This window comes from Poromitra crassiceps, assembly GCF_964638095.1.
Source record: "Poromitra crassiceps genome assembly, chromosome: 5".
Taxonomy (NCBI): domain Eukaryota; kingdom Metazoa; phylum Chordata; class Actinopteri; order Beryciformes; family Melamphaidae; genus Poromitra; species Poromitra crassiceps.
In genome coordinates, this window is record NC_139642.1 from 55,185,027 (window position 1) to 55,207,042 (window position 22,016).

At 46.5% G+C, this 22,016-nt stretch overlaps 1 protein-coding gene across 1 annotated transcript; it reads right to left on the reverse strand.

Annotated features, from left to right (window-relative positions):
• Positions 1-2,192: 2,192 nt before the first annotated feature.
• On the reverse strand, positions 2,193-17,994 carry rab38a (RAB38a, member RAS oncogene family; the record flags this gene model as incomplete). The annotated part of the gene is made up of 3 exons (XM_083637955.1): positions 2,193-2,348; positions 7,339-7,619; positions 17,790-17,994. The coding sequence occupies 3 exons, from the start codon at positions 17,992-17,994 to the stop codon at positions 2,193-2,195; spliced, it is 642 nt and encodes a 213-aa protein (XP_083494081.1).
• Positions 17,995-22,016: the final 4,022 nt, after the last annotated feature.

A 22,016-nucleotide genomic window follows, 5' to 3' on the forward strand; every position in this document is an offset into this window, starting at 1 on the left:
GGGAAGAGAAAGATGTAAATAAACTGATTAGAAAAAAGATGAGGGGAAAAAAGGGACAGAGAGAGAGGGAGAGAGGAGAAATGGTGTTCTCACTCCCAACCTGTCAAAAACTGCCTTTCGGGTCAGAGACCTTTGCTGTCACTTCCCGAGGTGAAAGGTCGCCCCCTGCTGTGAGAAATCAACAAGGCGAGTACGAGTCACGTAAAATGGATATTGGTAGAATGGCGGCTGCCCTTAGCCCTGAGGCGCTTCAGTAGCTGGTGGGAAAAGACAATGGTATAATTTCTATATACTCAATCATATGCAGCTTGGTCATTTCATGATGAGGTAGGTTACAAAAGTGACACCACCTTATCAAAGAGCTGATAGCTGGGGAGAAGAAAAAGAAAAGAAATCAAATAAACAATTGTTTTTATTTTATGTATTTTAGAGCTAGTGATGAAAATCAAACTAGGTCATGAAAGGCGAAAATTTGCCTTTTCGACTTTCATGGACTAGTTGGATTTTCATCACTAGCTCTAAAAAAAAAAAAAAAAAAATGTTTATTTGATTTTCTTTCTTTATGTCGGCACCATAAAGTTGGTCTCAAACTAAATGGAAATGCTACCTCACAACCTGTCCCATCAGACATCCACGCTGTGTGCGAGGCGACCACTAGGGGTCGCCATCAGAGGTCATAAACAGTCTGTTTATGTAGGTCAAAGTCGCACTATGAGAAAGGGTGGGCGTAGCGTAGGATTACTGACATGTAACTTTCTCGTCGCGAGAAATATATCCCAACCTAAACCATAATCCCTAACCCCAACCAAGTTTTCCTAAAGAGAGCTGCCATCTCATATCAAATTGGGTTGACATTTGCACACTGTAGATTCCATAATGAATGAGGACAGGATGGTTGACTTTTGATGTGAAAAACCAAATAAATTTTTTTGTTTTTGTTTTTTGTTTGGCATACATTGTGAAATAGGTACACTCTATCACCACGTTAAAAAGTCATTCTTCATTTCAGCTCGAGTTTAACCAGCGAGTCGAGCCATGACTCCCGCGAGATGTTACCGGGCCGGAGCGGGCCAGTAGCCGCGAGGCACGGCTCCGCAACTCACTACTGGGCCAAGTCGGTGGTCACACCAGTCTGGGGCTCCACCCCTGCCCGAGGCTCCACCCCTGTCCGGGGCTCCACCCCTGCCCGGGGCTCCGCCCCAGCCCAGGGCTCCACCCCTGCCCGGGGCTCCGCCCCGGCCCGAGGCTCCACCCCAGCCCGAGGCTCCACCCCAGCCGGAGGCTCCACCCCAGCACGAGGCTCCACCCCAGCCGGAGGCTCCACCCCAGCACGAGGCTCCACCCCAGCCGGAGGCTCCACCCCAGCACGAGGCTCCACCCCAGCACGAGGCTCCACCCCAGCACGAGGCTCCACCCCAGCCGGAGGCTCCACCCCAGCACGAGGCTCCACCCCAGCCGGAGGCTCCACCCCAGCACGAGGCTCCACCCCAGCACGAGGCTCCACCCCAGCCGGAGGCTCCACCCCAGCACGAGGCTCCACTTCAGCCCGGGGCCAAAGATGACGGGAGGAGGAACCTCTCTGTTCTAAAGTGAGGGAAAGGTTTCCTGACCGAACATCAGTTTTTGACGAGTTGGGAGTGAGTTGGGAGTGAGTTGGTTTGGAAATAGAGATAAACTCCCTTGAGTTTTACTACGGACACTGATGCGCTGCAGTCTGTGTGTGTGTGTGTGTGTGTGTGTGTGTGTGTGTGTGTGTGTGTGCGTGCATGCATGTGTGTGTGTGTGTGTGTGTGTGTGTGTGTGTGTGTGTGTGTGTGTGTGTGTGTGCGTGCGTGCGTGTATTAACTGTGTCTCCATGGTTACTGAAGTGGTAGAATCAAGGCTCCAAGTCGCCTTGAGGGTGACCTTGGCTCTGACAAGCACATACAGCTGCCCCCATCTTTCTCTCTCTCTCTCTCTCTCTCTCGCTCTCTCTCTGTCCATCTGTCTCTCTCTCATCCATCCCTTGAGCTGGTCCCTCTCTCTCTCTGTCCCTCAAAATTAAGTTTTATCTCACACACTCACACACACACACACACACACACACACACACACACACACATACACACACACACACACACACACACACACACACACACACACTTTTGCATGAAATAAGATAGAAAAAAAGGACATCTGATTGCCACGAGCTGTTACTGGGATCTGTAGCAGGAGGAGCACGTCCCGCCTTTGCCCTTCTCTAATTGGGGGGAGATGGTGTCGGTGGCTTCTGATTGGAGCATGTCGTTCTCACTGGTGATGATGTGCTTCACCAAGCAGTTGGCCGCTTCGTCGATGTTGATATTTTCCTGAAAAGAGAGAGAGGGGGGCGGATCAATGAAAAACATGTGGGAGGAGGTGAGTGAACTAAACCAACATTACTAAACTGAATAGATGGACAAAGTACCAACCAATCTTTTTGATTCATGCAAAAGTCATAGGAATATTAACACATTTGCAACTTCCAGGATGCATCATTTTACTTTATAACTGTATTTCATCTGCTTTCAATTTGATAGATCTATTTTCATGGAAAGACTGATCCTCTTGAAATCGAGTTAGATGTGTTAGGTTCTACATTTCTATATCCAGGAAAATTCAACATCCCAATTTAGGCTATAGGCTGGCTTCACTGAATAAATAAACAAACAATCATTACTGAACACACTTTTTTTGACTTTTGGCTGATGAAATAAAACAGAAATTGTATGAAGTGCATTTTGCTCGATTCACAGTGCCACTACATTATCTTCCTGCATGCCTCCAGTGGACTCCAGTCTCATAAGATTTTAATTAGTATTAATTAATCATTAAATACTTGAATACACCAAATGAATATCTAAAGTTAATACCCATCAGGACATTGAAAAGGGTTGTGGGCTCTTCCAAATATCGAACACCTAGGAAAAACTTCTGTCTGAATTAGGAACATCAATAGAGAGCCGCAGGGATGATGTATTTTTGTAGTCAGAACGCGGAAGACTTCCTGGTTCTTCACCCGGGTCTTCACCTGGTTCTGAACCAGGTGAGGGAAAGAGAATTTCCGTGTTCGTCCTTTGAAGTGATGACGTTATTGACGTATAATATCCCCGTCGACTCAACAGTGTAGTCTCATTTAGCCGCTTGCTAGCTAGCCGCCCTTTTAACGGCACGTAAAAGCTTCAAAACTCATAAAAGTAGTCCTCATGTGTGAAGATGATATTACTAAACACTGGTTCGCGTTTGATTAAGCTTGCGTTGCCCACAGACCTTATTAGAAGCATCGCGCCAAAAACCCATTCAAAAATCCCATAGGCGAAAACAGTGAAGAACCAGGAGTGTTAGCATCAATGATTTCCGGACTCGTTCCTGCTGCTCTCTATGATACAGTATTTTGGGAAGCCCCACCTCATGTGCAGCTGCAAGACTTTATACGAAAATAAATGAGAGATCTGAATTCTGACTAACAGTGACAAGAACTAGAGCGGAGCTGGGACAGACTCAGTGCGGAGCTCCACTGGGGAAACCACCCAGGGCGTTAAAAGTGAAGGTTCACATGAGGAGAGAATCAGCAGTGATGTCGCTGTCCTCATATATTGATGACGCAGACACACACACACGCACACACACACACACACACACACACACACACACACACACACACACTTTCCCAATCTGTGATGTTCAGCAGTAGCAGTAGAATATTGAATATTCATGAGGTATTTTATCAGTGTGTTCAGCAGGGTGTGACATGGTGCTGTCTGCAGCATGCCAAACCAACCACACACTGCTAACACACAAATAAATACACAATCAATGTAATCCCCGGCAGTCCCGGTCCTGGCCTGGTCAGGCGCTCCCACAGACCAAATTGGCCGTGTCTGCGGGTGGGAAGCCGGTGGGGCATGAGTCTCACCCGCTGCACCACCGCCTCCTCTGGTCGGCGCCCTGGTTTTGCTCCCTCAGTCACCAGCCAGCTGTGAAATTCCTGATCCCTATTAGATGCTATACTCAGGGCTTGTGTTGGTGTGTTAGTGTGCATGGGTGAGTCCTCAGTTGACCTCACACTCAGAAGCCCATCAGGTCATACATTCATGTATGCATGAGGTTTATCTTCCGTATTTTGGGCGTAAAATATATATATCTAGAAGAATAGACCTTATTCGCTAACCCCGGACGGCGCCATATTGTTGACATACCGTCCTGCAGCTGACAACTATAGTAACGGCCTTATTGTCGTTTCTGTTCGATTACAAAATAGCGATAGTGATGACAGCAATAAAAACCCCAGAGTTGTTTGTATGCTGCCGTTAATGCCTGTAATAATAAACAAAAGAAAAAACGAGGTGAACAGACTTTGCTGTGAGGAGCTGTCAGAAAGTTTCACCTGTCTCTCCCAACTATCCACACCTCTCCTGTGCTGCTGACGTATGCTCAGTCTCGCTCCCTTCACGTCTGTGGACGGTAGAGATCGAAACAAACCACGGGGACTTTATTGCTGTCATTACTACAGCCATGCCTAACGCAGGTCACCATCCGAACACAATTGGAACGATACAGGTAACGCTAACGGCGGCTAGCTTCCTATAAACGCTGCTCTTACATAGGTTGTCACTTAAGAGCTGCAGCGCTATGTCGAGAACATGGCGGCGGTGGGCGTGCCCGTACGTGAGTGACGTCAATCGAATAAGGTCTATAGAAAAGATACTTTACAAAATCTGAAATAATGTAAGATATGTTGCATTTTTGCACATAAACAACAGTAAACTATTCCCCGCCCCATAACTGACTCTGACGGTCACATGCATACTAGAGTCGACTGTAGGGATGACATTTGGAAAGCAACATGATAGAATCTGCTCTTGATGGTGCATCTTTGAACATGGGCGTCTGCCAAAGATATTGTTTGGTGCCTCTGCTGGTAGCATGAAGAGCTGTGCCAGGCAGTGGGAGACAGTGGACTGAGATGATTCCAGCTGTCTGTCTGTCTGCAGCATCTGATGCCAAGATGGAAAGAGTGGCGTTTACTCAGCACGGGAGCCGTGACCGCTGAGGCGACCTGGCTCTGCAAATACGCAGCACAGCTCAATGATCCAGGTCCTATTCATGTTGCAAAATGCTGCTCATAACTGATAGCCTGTTAGAGATCAGCAAATGTCAATTACTTCTTCACACCCTGAATGCGCCCCTGTGGTGCACCTATTTTGACGACAAAACCTTCAGAACATCAATACTGGGACGCATCTTGTTGGTGTGTCAAATTGTGAAATTGATTTAAATCCAATTTCACTGAAGCAAGATACTAAATAACCGCAGGGCCAATGGGACATATTCGTTGTAGAGGGAGGCTAAGTAAAATGATATACAAATGGATTCAAGGCACATTGGGAAGGTTGTTATGCCTTCATTTACATATTCATCGCTTCAAGTGAGCATCCAGGGTTGGAGGCGGCGGAGTTGGGCGTGCATAAAAAAAGAACACTCGCGCGGCACGACTCAGGCTCTTTGTGTGGAACTTGTTATTATGAGTACTTCATAAATGAATTGGACTTGATGATGTGTGTCCATGTGCAGACTTTGAAGTGTGAGCGTTCCTTTATGTATGTCTGCACGCATGACAGTGTATATCTACATACCTGCTATCTGCATGATGAGCATGTATGCTGTTGTGCACGCTTCTGTGTTTGCATGGATATCTTCCTGCCTACTGTGAGTACTTGTGTATGCCTCAATGCATTTTGTTTTTTAATATTCTGTATGTGTGCACGTGTATAAGTGTGTTTGTGTGCATTTCTTTCTGTTGTGCTTAAAGGAGCACTCCGCCGATTTTTCAACCAGCTTTGTATCATTGCAACATCAGTAGCATGTCAGAAAACTGGAAACAGTTTTGAGGTACTTCATTTAGTTTGGCAGTTATTACCTCCGCCGAGGAGGTTATGTTTTCAATGGCGTTTGTCTGTTTGTTTGTTTGTTTGTTTGTTTGTTTGTTAGTGGCTAGGTGTATCTGGGTGGTGTGAGGGGGCGTGGTCAGGAAAGGGGGCAGGGCTAGGGGAAAACGGCCGTAGTTAAGGATAGGAAGGTCGAAGAAAGTCGGGATTCGAGGGGTGGGTAGGGGGAGTCGCTGGGGGGATGTGGGTGGGTTCAGGGTTCTGATCCGACTCACAAAATTTGCATATCATACCAGACTGGAGTATTGACCTTGGCGGAGGTATGCACTCTCCGAGTGCACTTCTAAGTTGAGAGTGGACCTGTTCATTTGTGATGTACAAGTGTACAAATGACATCACTGGTCCACACCTTAACTCAAGTCAACTCTCAATAACTGTCAAACTAAATGAATGACTGCAAAACTGTTTACAGTGTTCTGATATATTACTGATGTTGTAATGATACAAAGCTGGTTGAAAAACAAAAAAAGTGTTCCTTTAATCATAAGGTGATACTTTATTGAATAAAGCAGGGATTTCACTGCACAGAGACATCAGAGTGCAGGGTGAGCTACAGGACAGCTGGGAGGGATTCAAGTCTTGCTGAAGGACACTTCATCAGGGAAGATATGTTTCAGGTTTGACACCTCAGTACGTTCAGTGGTTCTCAAACTTTTTCATACGATTTTTGTTTTTAGATGTTTTATTCCAGATAGTGTATGAAACCCATGACCAAAATAGTCGTACAATCTGTCGTTGTATGTTACTTATGGGTGGAAGGAGGACCCCTGGGAGCCCCCGGACCCTACTTTGAGAACCACTGCTGTAGTTGAAGGGTGGTCTGGTCTCCCTACTACTAGTCTTGTTTATATATAGTGCTGTATCACAGTCAAGTCTCAGAGGGCTTTACATACCATCATATACATGTCATATGCCATACATTACTACATACTTATTAGACGGCTTTGTTGAATACTCGATTCTGATTGGTCAATCACTGCATTCTGCTGCGGGCTGTTATTAACAGACCACTGCTAGGTATATCAGACTGTTGGTATGCACGGAGGACCATCCTATATCATATCAATCTGCAGAAATAACTTCAGTCAATTTAACATCAGCTCATCACCCTGTGGCGAAAGAAAGTTAGTTAGCAACATTTTGACTCTTGCTCTCTTCGCTACTAATTGCTCTGTTCATTATGAACATCTCAGACGAATCAAGGTATTGTGTGTGTGTGTGTGTGTGTGTGTGTGTGTGTGTGTGTGTGTGTGTGTGTGTGTGTGTGTGTGTGCGTGCGTGCGTGCGTGCGTGCGTGCGTGCGTGCGTGCGTGGGTGCGTGGGTGCGTGCGTGCGTGTGTGTGTGTGCGTGCGTGTCCCCTCTCTCTCTCACCTTAGCGGACGTCTCGTACCATCCCACGAAGCCGTTCTCCTGGCAGAACTGCTCCATCTTTATTCCATTGTTGGTCAGCACGTCGCCACCTTGGTCACATTTATTCGCCAAAAGCACGGTGGCCACGCGGTTCCCGTTGCCAAGTGTCAGTTTGGAATCCAAGTCCTCCTTCCATTTGGTGACGGCCTCAAAGGAGGCGGGTCTGGTGACGTCGAACACGATGAAGGCGCCCATGGCCTCGCGGTAGTACACACGGGTCATGTTGCCAAACCTCTCCTGGCCTAGGAGACACACAAAGGATGATTAGTTGGTAGCAGTGTGCAGAGACATACACACTTTGTGTTGTGGCTTTTGTCAATCCCCTAATGCTTAGTTCAGACAGGCGCTCGCAAATCAGCGCTCGCTTGACGTAAACTGTGCTCGCCGATGAGTCACAGAGGTCCCCTTCTGGGAACCCAGAGTCTCTGAGATTGCAGAGGTCCCACACATATCTAGCCTGCTAAATATCTGGTTGTGTCGGCAGAGCAGAGCGTAGTGAGGCAGACAGACAGACATGGGTGATGTCTGCTGTCTGCAGCACGCTACAAACAGGCAAGTGGTCTGACGGAGGAAGTCATAAACTGGTACAAACTGCTGTCCCACAACTGAAAATCTAATTTAAAAAGCATTTAAGTAGCTATGCAAATCTGGGGGGTACGTTGGTGCAGTGGTAAGCGCTGTCGCCTCACAGCTTGAAGGTCCTGGGTTCGATTCCCACCTGGGACGTTGTGAACGCTGAAGGAATGCGTGCCCGTCCGCATGTCCTCGAGTGCCCACCGCCCGGGTGGGGTCGTCAAAAGGGCCTTTCTGTGTGGAGTTTGCATGTTCTCCCCGTGCCTCCCGGGGGTTTCCTTCATATAGGAACCCCCTTCACCAAAACATCCAATATCCTGGTTGCTAATGTGGTTCCTCCTCTGGTCGTTAAGGGCGCCTGTTCGGAGGGAGGGGAACTGGTTGGAATAGCGTGAACCTCCCACATGCTATGTCCTACCGGTGAAGCTTCCCCTGTCAGGTGAAAAGAAGCGGCTGGCTAACTGCCCATGTCTCGGAGGAAGCATGGAGCCAGTCTCAGCTCTCCCCAGATCGGCAGAGGGTGGAGCAGCAACCAGGATAAATAAATTAAATTAGCACTAATGGGGGATAAAAATGGGATAATAAATCGGGGGGGGGGGGAAGTAGCTATGCAAATCTGAGACTTTTATTAAGATAATTTTATTTTCTATTGAAACCCGAAATAATATTTGAGATAGCTGTAAACTTAATAACTCTGACTTAATAAATCTGACATTGAACCTGAATGACTCATAGATGTTGTGCGAGCTGGTGTGAGACTGAGTTTGTCGGATTCTCCTGGTTTAGTGTGAAAGGAACAGCGACTGACGACTGATGACTGTCGGGTAGTAATCGGGTAAAAATTCCTGAGGGTAAAATGAATTTGATAAGCCCAGTTGGAATGTTAGAACTATCCAGACTGATTTTCCCATCCATAACTCGAGTGAGAACACCATCAGTACCAGGCTACTTGACTTTTTGAGGACTACATTGACTACACTCACTGACTGTTGGGGATTTGATCCCTGAAAACTGGTCATGTCAGATAATTGACCACTACAGGGCCCTGGTCAGAGAGCACAGAGTTGGACATTTCAAAATAAAACCTCTTTTGAACTTCCACTGGTAACTTCATAATAAAATACATTAAATAATAGTAAGAAAATACTCGGAACTGGAAGAATTCCCAACACCGGCCCTTTCCAAACTGCAGAACAGTCAAAAACTCCTCACTTCAAAATCCCAAAACCTCGAGTGGTCCTCACCTGTAGGCTGTATAGTACTGTACACAATCACTAAAAGGCAATTGGTGTGGTGGCCAAGGGCAGATCTGAGAGTGAGGTGAAGTTCATATTAGGGGAAGTTCTCTTTTAGCTTGCTTTCCTGCAGGGAGACCAGACAGCAGCTACAGAACAGCTGGGAACGAGTGTGTGTGTGTGTGTGTGTGTGTGTGTGTGTGTGTGTGTGTGTGTGTGTGTGTGTGTGTGTGTGTGTGTGTGTGTGTGTGTGTGTGTGTGTGTGTGTGTGTGTGTGTGTGTGTGTGTGTGTGTGTGTGTGTGTGTGTGTGTGTGTGTGTGTGTGTGTGTGTCTTGCTCAAGGACACATCAGCAGGGTAGATGCCTGCTGAAACAGGTCTTGACCCCGGTGTTGTTGAAGGATGGCCTCCCCTCTCACTACACTGCCTTGCTGCCCCTGCCGTGCCAAACGCATGCTAGACCAAGTTATGAAAGGGCAAAATGGCGACTTACATCATTCCACCTGTTAAATGGGAATAGAATCCACCCACTGGACATGGGCTAACTGTGATCCCACCCTTCTGTCTAAGGACATATTCTGTCCGTATCATACCGTATGTCTGTATACAGTGCTGTCCCGGGGGCAAACCTTGTTGTCAGGGGCACACCTTGTTAGGGGCAAACCTTGTTGTCAGGGGCAAACCTTGTTGTCAGGGGCAAACCTTGTTGTCAGGGGCAAACCTTGTTGTCAGGGGCAAACCTTGTTGTCAGGGGCACACCTTGTTGTCAGGGGCAAACCTTGTTGTCAGGGGCAAACCTTGTTGTCAGGGGCACACCTTGTTGTCAGGGGCAAACCTTGTTGTCAGGGGCAAACCTTGTTGTCAGGGGCAAACCTTGTTGTCAGGGGCACACCTTGTTGTCAGGGGCAAACCTTGTTGTCAGGGGCACACCTTGTTGTCAGGGGCAAACCTTGTTGTCAGGGGCAAACCTTGTTAGGGGCAAACCTTGTTGTCAGGGGCAAACCTTGTTGTCAGGGGCACACCTTGTTGTCAGGGGCACACCTTGTTAGGGGCAAACCTTGTTGTCAGGGGCAAACCTTGTTGTCAGGGGCAAACCTTGTTGTCAGGGGCAAACCTTGTTATCAGGGGCAAACCTTGTTGTCAGGGGCAAACCTTGTTGTCAGGGGCACACCTTGTTAGGGGCAAACCTTGTTGTCAGGGGCAAACCTTGTTGTCAGGGGCAAACCTTGTTATCAGGGGCAAACCTTGTTGTCAGGGGCAAACCTTGTTATCAGGGGTAAACCTTGTTGTCAGGGGCAAACCTTGTTGTCAGGGGCACACCTTGTTGTCAGGGGCACACCTTGTTAGGGGCAAACCTTGTTGTCAGGGGCAAACCTTGTTGTCAGGGGCAAACCTTGTCAGGGGCAAACCTTGTTGTCAGGGGCAAACCTTGTTATCAGGGGCAAACCTTGTTGTCAGGGGCAAACCTTGTTGTCAGGGGCACACCTTGTTGTCAGGGGCACACCTTGTTAGGGGCAAACCTTGTTGTCAGGGGCAAACCTTGTCAGGGGCAAACCTTGTTGTCAGGGGCAAACCTTGTTGTCAGGGGCAAACCTTGTTGTCAGGGGCAAACCTTGTCAGGGGCAAACCTTGTTGTCAGGGGCAAACCTTGTTGTCAGGGGCAAACCTTGTTGTTAGGGGCAAACCTTGTTGTCAGGGGCAAACCTTGTTGTCAGGGGCAAACCTTGTTGTCAGGGGCAAACCTTGTCAGGGGCAAACCTTGTTGTCAGGGGCAAACCTTGTTGTCAGGGGCAAACCTTGTTGTCAGGGGCAAACCTTGTCAGGGGCAAACCTTGTGAGGGGCAAACCTTGTTGTCAGGGGCAAACCTTGTCAGGGGCAAACCTTGTCAGGGGCAAACCTTGTTGTCAGGGGCAAACCTTGTCAGGGGCAAACCTTGTGAGGGGCAAACCTTGTTGTCAGGGGCAAACCTTGTCAGGGGCAAACCTTGTGAGGGGCAAACCTTGTTGTCAGGGGCAAACCTTGTCAGGGGCAAACCTTGTCAGGGGCAAACCTTGTTGTCAGGGGCAAACCTTGTTGTCAGGGGCAAACCTTGTCAGGGGCAAACCTTGTTGTTAGGGGCAAACCTTGTCAGGGGCAAACCTTGTGAGGGGCAAACCTTGTTGTCAGGGGCAAACCTTGTCAGGGGCAAACCTCGTTGTCAGGGGCAAACCTTGTTAGGGGCAAACCTTGTTGTCAGGGGCAAACCTTGTTGTCAGGGGCAAACCTTGTTGTCAGGGGCAAACCTTGTTGTCAGGGGCAAACCTTGTTAGGGGCAAACCTTGTTGTCAGGGGCAAACCTTGTTGTCAGGGGCACACCTTGTTAGGGGCAAACCTTGTTGTCAGGGGCAAACCTTGTTGTCAGGGGCAAACCTTGTTAGGGGCAAACCTTGTTGTCAGGGGCACACCTTGTTAGGGGCAAACCTTGTTGTCAGGGGCAAACCTTGTCAGGGGCAAACCTTGTTGTCAGGGGCAAACCTTGTTGTCAGGGGCAAACCTTGTTGTCAGGGGCAAACCTTGTTAGGGGCAAACCTTGTTGTCAGGGGCAAACCTTGTCAGGGGCAAACCTTGTTGTCAGGGGCAAACCTTGTTGTCAGGGGCACACCTTGTTAGGGGCAAACCTTGTGAGGGGCAAACCTTGTTGTCAGGGGCAAACCTTGTCAGGGGCAAACCTTGTGAGGGGCAAACCTTGTTGTCAGGGGCAAACCTTGTCAGGGGCAAACCTTGTTGTCAGGGGCAAACCTTGTTGTCAGGGGCAAACCTTGTTGTCAGGGGCAAACCTTGTCAGGGGCAAACCTTGTTGTCAGGGGCAAACCTTGTCAGGGGCAAACCTTGTTGTCAGGGGCAAACCTTGTCAGGGGCAAACCTTGTTGTCAGGGGCAAACCTTGTTGTCAGGGGCAAACCTTGTCAGTGGCAAACCTTGTTGTCAGGGGCAAACCTTGTTGTCAGGGGCAAACCTTGTTGTCAGGGGCACACCTTGTTAGGGGCAAACCTTGTTGTCAGGGGCAAACCTTGTTAGGGGCAAACCTTGTTGTCAGGGGCAAACCTTGTCAGGGGCAAACCTTGTTGTCAGGGGCAAACCTTGTTGTCAGGGGCAAACCTTGTCAGGGGCAAACCTTGTTATCAGGGGCAAACCTTGTCAGGGGCAAACCTTGTTGTCAGGGGCAAACCTTGTTGTCAGGGGCAAACCTTGTTGTCAGGGGCAAACCTTGTCAGGGGCAAACCTTGTTATCAGGGGCAAACCTTGTCAGGGGCAAACCTTGTTATCAGGGGCAAACCTTGTCAGGGGCAAACCTTGTTGTCAGGGGCACACCTTGTTAGGGGCAAACCTTGTTGTCAGGGGCAAACCTTGTTGTCAGGGGCAAACCTTGTTAGGGGCAAACCTTGTTGTCAGGGGCAAACCTTGTGAGGGGTCACATAAATCCAAGTAAAGTCCATGCATCCATGTGATATTTGAAAGGTGAACACGATTCACATTGAGGGTGCAATATCTTCCATAAGCCCCTAACTGACCTCGCACCCACCCCCACTCCAACATCATCTTGGTACGGCCCCAGCGACTAGCCCTTTCACCCCTGGAGCCCAGGCCAGAGAGGGATGGTGGTCAAAAATAGAATGGTCTGAAGTTTCCATTTGTCTTGTTGAGCTCACAGGAACATGCAGTGATTTATTCTATCTGAAGCATGCTGGGAAAACTTGAGTCCATCGTCACGTTCACAACCAACCCGTGTGCAATGAAGGAGTAAAGTCAAGTGGAAAAACCACAGGGTATTGATTGGATGCGCCTCCTACATGCCCTAACTTCCTCTAACACAATTATTTCTGTCGAAACCTTTAAGCCAGATTCTTCATTAGCTTACTTACAACAGCCAATTCACACACACACACACACACGCACACACACACACACACACACACACACACGCACGCACGCACGCACGCACGCACACGCACACACACACACACACACACACACACACACACACACACACACACAGGCTGTCTGATTCAAACCAAATGGAGCACCCATATGAAGTGTAATGGATAAAGCTCATGGCTGAATTATGCAGACCTACCCCCCCCCCCCCAATCTACAGACCTATACCACAGCCCACACTACAGTACAGACCTATAGCATAGCCCACACTACAGTACAGACCTATAGCATAGCCTACACTACAGTACAGACCTATAGCATAGCCCACGCTACAGACCTATAGCATAGCCTACACTACAGACCTATAGCATAGCCTACACTACAGTACAGACCTATAGCATAGCCCACGCTACAGACCTATAGCATAGCCTACACTACAGACCTATAGCATAGCCTACACTACAGTACAGACCTATACCACAGCCTACACTACAGACCTATAGCATAGCCTACACTACAGACCTATAGCTGCATAGCCTACAGTACAGACCTATAGCATAGCCCACGCTACAGTACAGACCTATAGCATAGCCCACACTACAGTACAGACCTATAGCATATCCTACACTACAGTACAGACCTATAGCATAGCCCACACTACAGTACAGACCTATATCATAGCCTACACTACAGTACAGACCTATAGCATAGCCCACACTACAGTACAGACCTATATCATAGCCTACACTACAGTACAGACCTATAGCATAGCCTACACTACAGTACAGACCTATAGCATAGCCTACACTACAGTACAGACCTATAGCATAGCCCACACTACACTACAGTACAGAACCTACATGTATGGTGGGTTTTCTCCATCCTTCGTTGACAATCAAAGCTTTCTACAGGAGCTTGGGCCTCAAATCTCCCTCACATGGGCTGGAGACACATGACCGCCTGCGCTCGGTGGGAAGGATGCACGGGAGGGGAGGGAGCAGCAGGTCAGAGGATCCTTCTGAAGCTCAGCCGACACTCATGTGAGAGCAGACCGCTGTGCCCCTCTAGCTTCATAGCATTACCCCACGCTAGCCCAGTCTAAGCCTGCACTATCAGCCATTTCTGCTCTCCAAAAGACAACTGAAACATTCAGTCTTTCCAAGAACAAATAATACAAATCCCCAGGCATTTTCTATTTGATTAGAAAGAGCTTGACAAATGTATAGTTGTGCTCATTTCTGACTAGATGCGGGCACAGTCGTTGTCAAACACCCAATACATAAAGACCGTACAATTTAAAAACTCGTATTAAAAGTTACCACTCGTAGTGCTTGTGTCACTTGGCAACCATTTTGTTTAGCTATTGCTCACGAACTCGGCTTTTATTTAATTACTGTTATTTCATAACTATCGAGTAGAAATAAAATCTTGTTTGAGCGCTTGTCTTGGATCTCGCACTACATTCAGACAGCTAGATGGAATGGAAGCAACTTTGATCTATAGGTGGAGCTGAAGTGAGCTGTCAATTTGCTGTAGATTTCTCCCTGCACCTACAGCGCCAGGGGCGGACTGGGATCATAATTCAGGCCGGGCATTAGATACCAAGCAGGCCAGGCCGATACGGGCCGACGCGCGTGCCGGCGTCCGACGCGAAAAATTTGGGCCGTTTGAAGCCCAATTTGGGCCGTTTGAAGCCCAATTTGGGCCATTTGAAGCCAGATTTGGGCCGTTTGAAGCTCAATTTGAGTCGTTTGTAGCCAGATTTGGGCCGTTTGAAGCACAATTTGGGCCGTTTGAAGCACAATTTGGGCCGTTTGAAGCACAATTTGGGCCGAGTCCAATTTTACAATGAGATGCACCCACTTTAACCCTGAATAAAGTAATAAAACCACTAGTAAACCAGTAGGCGGCGCCTGGCCTGCTGTTCAGTGAGTGGCCTGACTGCGGGCACCAAAAAAAAAAAAAAAAAAAAAAAAAAAATTCAGGCCAGGCCAGGCCAGGCCACCGGGCATTTGCCCGACGTGCCCGATTATGCAGTCCGCGCCTGTACAGCGCTATACAGTGCACTGGGTATGTGACTTCATGACGAATGACATCTGCTCAAAACCTTATAAAGGAAGACATTGGTTTTGCTGGCTGCCAAGCCAAAAGGATTAAAAGTCAAGCATGATGGAAAAAACAAGCATGATGGAAAAAACAAGCATGTAATTTGTGATAAGCTGTTTGTCTCTGTGAAACCAAATAGGATTAGAATCCGGGACCCACGCATGACACCCTGCTGCCCTACCAAGGGAGCTAAAGCTGTTAAACCTATAGAGGTATCGTATCTCTGTATCGCTGCTCAGTGGGGATTTTTGAGATTTGACAGACGCACCAACCTCACCGACAGAGTTATAGGAACGTAAAGCAGCAATAACTATCTTTGTTAATTGTTTTTAAGGTCAAAGGTCAGGTTTAGGCATCATAACAACACAATATTGCACCCTTAAATATGAAATGATCATGGTCTATAGTCCACATGTGTAGCACCAGTTGTTTTTGTGGCGCAGGAGATAAACTCGGGAGACATTTTTCATTTTGTGGCAGTAAAAAAAAAAAGTTGGCCTACGCCTCCTTTATGAATAGAATATGAATGAGGAGAAAAATGCAATGTGCGTCTGCGTAGCCAAGTGATTTGATCTGTATAATGCAGACACGTCAGCTGATGCACATGTGGAACACTAGCCCTCACCCTAATCTTCCATCTCAACGCTCCCTGAAAAAAAGAAGGTTATGACAACTCTGGGTTTCACTTTTGTCAATATTTCCCACTCGTCCAACACTAAAAACCATCAGATATACCTTTTCTGGACCACCATGTCTTCATCCCTAACCTCAAACTATGCAGGGATGTATTACCGAACGGGCCTACTGGGCCCAGGCCCAGGGGCCTACCGGGGCCAGGCCCAGGGGCCTACCGGGGCCGGGGCCAGGCCCAGGGGCCTACCGGCCCCAGGCCCATAACCCAGAGCCTCTTCACAGGACCAACTGTGCCCAGGCCTGGGACCAAATTATCCTTTATAGGGCCCCGACCCTTTGTTTTTTTTTAACCAAATGTTCCATAGGTTTATGAACAATTAGAGGGTTATTGTGCTTTTGGCTTTAATTGAGTGTAGCTGCTGTAAATCCTGTTTTACTGAGACAGGGTCCAAAATTAGCACAGCCACCAGCCACATGCTGGTAGATTTGCTTCACTCACCGTCCAACAGAACAATGGTAATCTATTGAGCGGCTGGTAAAATTTGAACATTCACTAGCGACTGATGGACAAAAAAGTAAATTTTGTTGCCTTTATGGAGATACAAGTGAATGTATTTCTTGTGTTTGTGCTGTTGGCTTTGAGTGTTCAGGTGGCTGTGCTGTAAATCCTGTTGAGAGTCAGGTGAATGTATGTCTTAGTGCAGGGATACTCAACTTGCTTTGCCAGGGGGTCACTTTTGTAAAATGGCCGGAGGCCAGGGGCCAGTAAACCCTGTCCCAAACAAATCAATAAAGGATCTCTCCAAAAAGAAAATCAACCAAACATCTCAGACCAACTGATCAGGCAGTTGGTCAACTTTGTACACACAGGATAGTTAGTTAAGTAGGCCTACATATAAGTGTCTGGGCGGCAAGGAGGGGGCGGTATTTGACAATTTAGCTAAAGCTCAGTCAAACTTTATTCAATATTAGATTCATTGTGAATTAGAAAATGGCCAGGGGGGCCACTCGACACCCTGTTGCGGGCCGCATCTGGCCCCCGGGCCGCAAGGTGAGTATCACTGTCTTAGTTCTTATTCTGGCCTTAATTCATGTGTTTGTGTGCTGTGAGGGGGGCCCTCCATGTGTCCAGGCCCAGGGGCCCCCATCATGTCATAATCCGCCTATGAAACTATGTGTGTAAGTAATGAGTGGACTCCAGAGTCTGGCAATGAAATCAAAAATCAACAGTGTTTTGTTTCCTGGGCCCTTACCCTCCCTGAAGGATCAACTCAAATAGTTTCCATTTGAACAACCTTAAGTCTGGTAAAAAATGTCATTCATCATTTGGAAAGCCCAGCCTGTAACCTAAACAGTCATGTGTAACAGTTGTGACAAATGCAGTGAAAAATAGATTCATATAGCCCCTTGTCATGTGCCCATTGAGCTGGTAAGGCAGTAGGCCCACACCTGCAAGCATACAGGCTAATGCAGGCTAATGATCTCATTTGAACAACCACATTTTTGTGTACAAATGTATATTTTGATCCAACATTATAATCAGTTGTTCGACAGGCACTGGCACTAGAATGGATTTCCAAATCTTCTTCTGCTGCTACTTTAAAAATGATTACATTAAATAGACTATGGTTTTAATGCATGTATAGGTCAATAACATATTTTACATTCCTGAGGTTTGAAAAAAGCTATGTTCGAATTACTGTAATCTCATCCAGCACTGAGATAATAATCTGGAGGCACTACAGCATTTTACAAATGCATGCATCAGCCTTAATGGCTTGAGTTCACAGTTGACACTATAGTTTAAAAGCGTTACTAAACACACACAAAAATAGATTATTAATATTTTGTCCACTTTCAAGGCTTACTTCACTCTCAGTCTTAGGTCAATATTCGTGCGTAAAGGTAAAGGGCGCCGTGCGTAAAAGTTAAGACTGTCTCCATACAGTACCTGCAATGTCCCACAGCTGCAGGCGCACCGTCTCCTGGTCCCAGTTGAGTACTTTGAGGGCGAAGTCCACCCCGATAGTGGCTCGGTAGTTGGGGCTGAAGTTGTGGTGGACGTATCGCTTAATGATGCTGGTCTTTCCCACCCCGAGGTCGCCTATCACCAGAATCTTATAGAGATGCTCCTTATGGTGGTTATTGTTCTGCATGGCGACCGAGGAGGGCGAGGGCTGAGCATTAATACACCGTAATGGGAAAGCGTGGGGCGAAAGGGTCGAATAAGCGCAGGACGGGGGAGAGGCAGCGGGGAAGCCTTGAAGTTACAGTAGTAGCCTGGTGCAGTGGAGTATGAGAGGTACGCCCTGCCCTGCCCTGCCCTGCTGGCCCACAGAGGGAAGTGGAGCAGACGGCTGGAGACCTTGTGACTCGCGGAGTGTGGAGGGAGTGCCGGGCTGCGTTCAAAGCCCCTCAAGCTGCAGATAAGAAGCCCTCTTGTGACTATACTGAAAAGACCCAGCCATGTCCTTTATTGGCTTCTTAGTATGCTAATATGAACTACAATATTTACTAAAGGGAGGTACTGTGTATATATATATATATATATATATATATATATATATATATATATATATATATATATATATATATATATATATATATATATATAGTAGTAGCACACACACACACAGTAGGCTAGTACATATATATATATATATATATATATATATATATATATATATATATATATATATATATATATATATATATATATATATATATATATATATATGTATACTTACAGTATACTGTAAGTCCTTATGGAAATAGTATTGAGCAATTGTGGAGCAATTGTGCGCCGGACCCCTCCAACTATAGTGAGATATTATAGTGATTATAGTCTATAAAATAAATATCCTAAACTTACTATTGAGTACCAAAGACACAATCCAGATAGTAATATTAGGACATAAATCATACCATCATTAACCTCTTCCACTCCACCCCTTCCTACCGGTCTACTCTCTTATGACACATTGTTTTTTTATGAGAATGTTTTCCATTTAGTTGATTGAAACATTAACACTTAAATAAATGCTACAAATTGTTTTGTTTTTCAAAGTGAATGCCTAATTCCCCCACCCCTCCACACAAAAAAGTACATCTTAATTGAAACCCAAAGCTCTAACTTGAAACTATGTTCACTTAATAATAATAATCTTTAAAATGTTAAAATACATATAAAACAAAAATGGGGATGGGAAACTCTGCCATTGAGATGGGAGGAAGTATTGAGGCACTAGAATCCGTTTCACAAGAAACCCATTTAGAAGCTCCCCGGAGAGCTAACAATTTCACAAGGACATATGGCAGTCAAAAAGGCTCTAAATTGATGCAAGCCGAGGACAGAAGATATGACTCAATCTCCATCGTGCTTCCCTGAGACATGGAATTGAGGCCCTCAACCTGACAAGCAATCCATGACTTTACACCTTCCACCCACCTCATTTCCTTTAAACTGACATGATACATTTGGACTTATACCAGCAAGAAGAGAAAGGGTTTCAAAGACAGAAAAGGAAAAGGAGAGAATGAAGAATGCAGCTTCCTCCCTCCAATTCAGGTCCATTCTAGGAGCTGCAGGCCCATGTGTGAATACTGAAAAGGGAAATGCACCCTAAAACAAAAGTCTTTATTTTATTTTGAAAGGGCAGCAGCAAGGTCTCAAACTAATGTAGGTTTGTTGTTTTATAGAATCTCTGCAGGGGATGACATAATGATCACTTGCAACTAGGTCTTGCCTGCATGAGTTACATGTTTAGACCTTCCCCATTACTTGTTGCCCCCTTGTAGTCATGCTGTAATGTTGACTTTGTTCCGCTAGGGGGCAGCATTTACAACGAATGGGACTGAACCAATGGTGGATCTACATCAGTGATGGGGGACAGACAGGACTCTTCTGATCAAGGTCTAGGTTGAGGGGTGACTGGGCAGGTTTCAGGTTTCTACCATTTCTGAATCTAATCCAAGATCATGCTCAATTGGATTTACAAACAGTAAGGATTTGGCAGCTGCTGGATTGAAATTAAATCAAAGAATTGAATAACATACTTCTGTTTTAGGGTGGATTTCCGTTTGAAAGGCAGTTCATGGCCATACAGACAGAAGGAGAATACTCCTTGAATGGGCATTTAAACTGAAGATCAAAACGATCCATGTCCTTTGTAGGACTGGAAAATAGCTCATTATTTCTAAGCTCCCCAGGAGACACGGGAAGCCAATATAGGAAGAAATCTATGCTGCACTATACTCCAATCAAGAAGCGAGAAGAATGTCCATCGAGAGAATGCTCTCGATGGACACTCGTCACTTTCCTCTGCAGGTTTGGAAGAAGCCTTCCTCCTCGCCTCAGCCGGTGCTATTCAAATCCTCCAGCCCTCTCCAGATCCTTCAATCCAGCCCCGTGGAGACAGGCGCTCTCAGACACTCCAGCTACTCAGCATGCATAATCTCTCCACTCACACACGAGGCTGTGTGGAAGCACTGGAGGAGAGGAGAAGCCATGGCTGAGGGGCTGAGGCAGACCCTGGACAGCCACAAGGATGGTAGAGCTGTTCACGGTCTTTGTGATCTCTTGTGTAGGTGTACAGGTCAAACACTGCATCTCCATAAAGTCTGCCTTCTCAGGAACAGAGAGACACAGAGGACATTTCTCTACAGACAGATTATTACAATGCATTGGCTGGGTCCCAGGGCAACGGCCTCTCCTGTAGGTCAGTACAGGCGCTATTCCTTTCTGTTGTGGATTATGGGGACATAATCTACAGAAATGCATCTGCTGCCACAGGTTCTATTGATAACATTCAACATGAACAATATTCTAGATTTCACACACCCCCCCCCCTCCCCCCCTCCCCCCCTCCCCCCGTCCCCTTCCATGTCGCAACACGGCTGTTGCTTGGAAACAGAACCTAGTCTTGTTTGTAGATTCAATTCTACACAGAACATTCATTTTGGACATGCCATTTCTTATTACATGATTGACAATAGAACCTTTAAGCCATACAATTTATCACTCAGCTCTTAGATTTCTAAGAGGCGATGGTTACAGTACCACCATTTATGCATCCTCTATGAAAAAGGTTGGCCCTCTTTGTATCAGGAGAGACAAAGGTTGGGTATATGTTTATTTACAAAGCCCTCCTTAGGAATCACCATTTTTACTTTAGTCAATTCACTTTGACATTGGAATAATGGAGCCTGCCACGCGCGCTCCCAGTACTGCCTGAAGGCTGGAGGTTCCACTTGTCTCCATGGACGTTTAGGAGAGACTGCTTTCAGGTTTTGTGCTCTGCATACTTGGAATATCCTTGTTCCCCCGGGACTTTCAAAGATATCAACTGCTATAATTGCACCTGTTTTAAATGATGCATCTGTGAAGATGGACTCATAGTGTGTCCTTCTCTTTTAAATGTATTTATAATCTCAGCACCACTGAAGAGGGTTCCAACCCTCGGTGTCTTCCGAGACCCACACTTGAAAATCCAATATTCACTCACTGTGTTTTGCTTGTGTGATGATTCATTACAAAAGGAGACTTGGGAGTCATATTCTCGTTTATGCGCCTTGTTGAAAACGAGCCATAATCTCAATCTCTTTCCAACAGGGCTGTGCGATATAGCCAAAAAATGTATCAATGTCATTTTTTTATATTAGTCAATAATTATTGATAATTTTTAATGACCTTTTGACGTCCGGTAGCCGGAGGCTAGCCTGGGCTAAACTGCTCTCCCTCCCGTGCGCTCAAAGTGTGAGGCGGAGACTAAACAGACGGTCTGCCACTCAATATGTTCGGGCAGGAACTTTAGGATTTGTCTGTGAAATGACTGGCTGTTTTTGTGTCACTCGTAGCAAGCTCCATTAATATCAAGCGACATATATCGATACATATTGAACTATTTTCTTATTGTATTGATGAACTGCCTATTGCCGATATAGTATATTGCTATTGATTTATCGCTCTGCCCTACTTTCCAGTCTATTATTACAGAAAACAAACCTACACAGGAACATTAAATAATCAAGTTGTGTTTTGGTTTTTGAATACGAACAAGACGAGGGCTAGTACAGTATTTTCCTTTCTGCATCTTGTAAAAAATAAAAAGTAAAGTTTTTCCCCACTTTTGATTTAATGCAAAAAACAAACTAAAACATACACCATAGTTTTCCATGA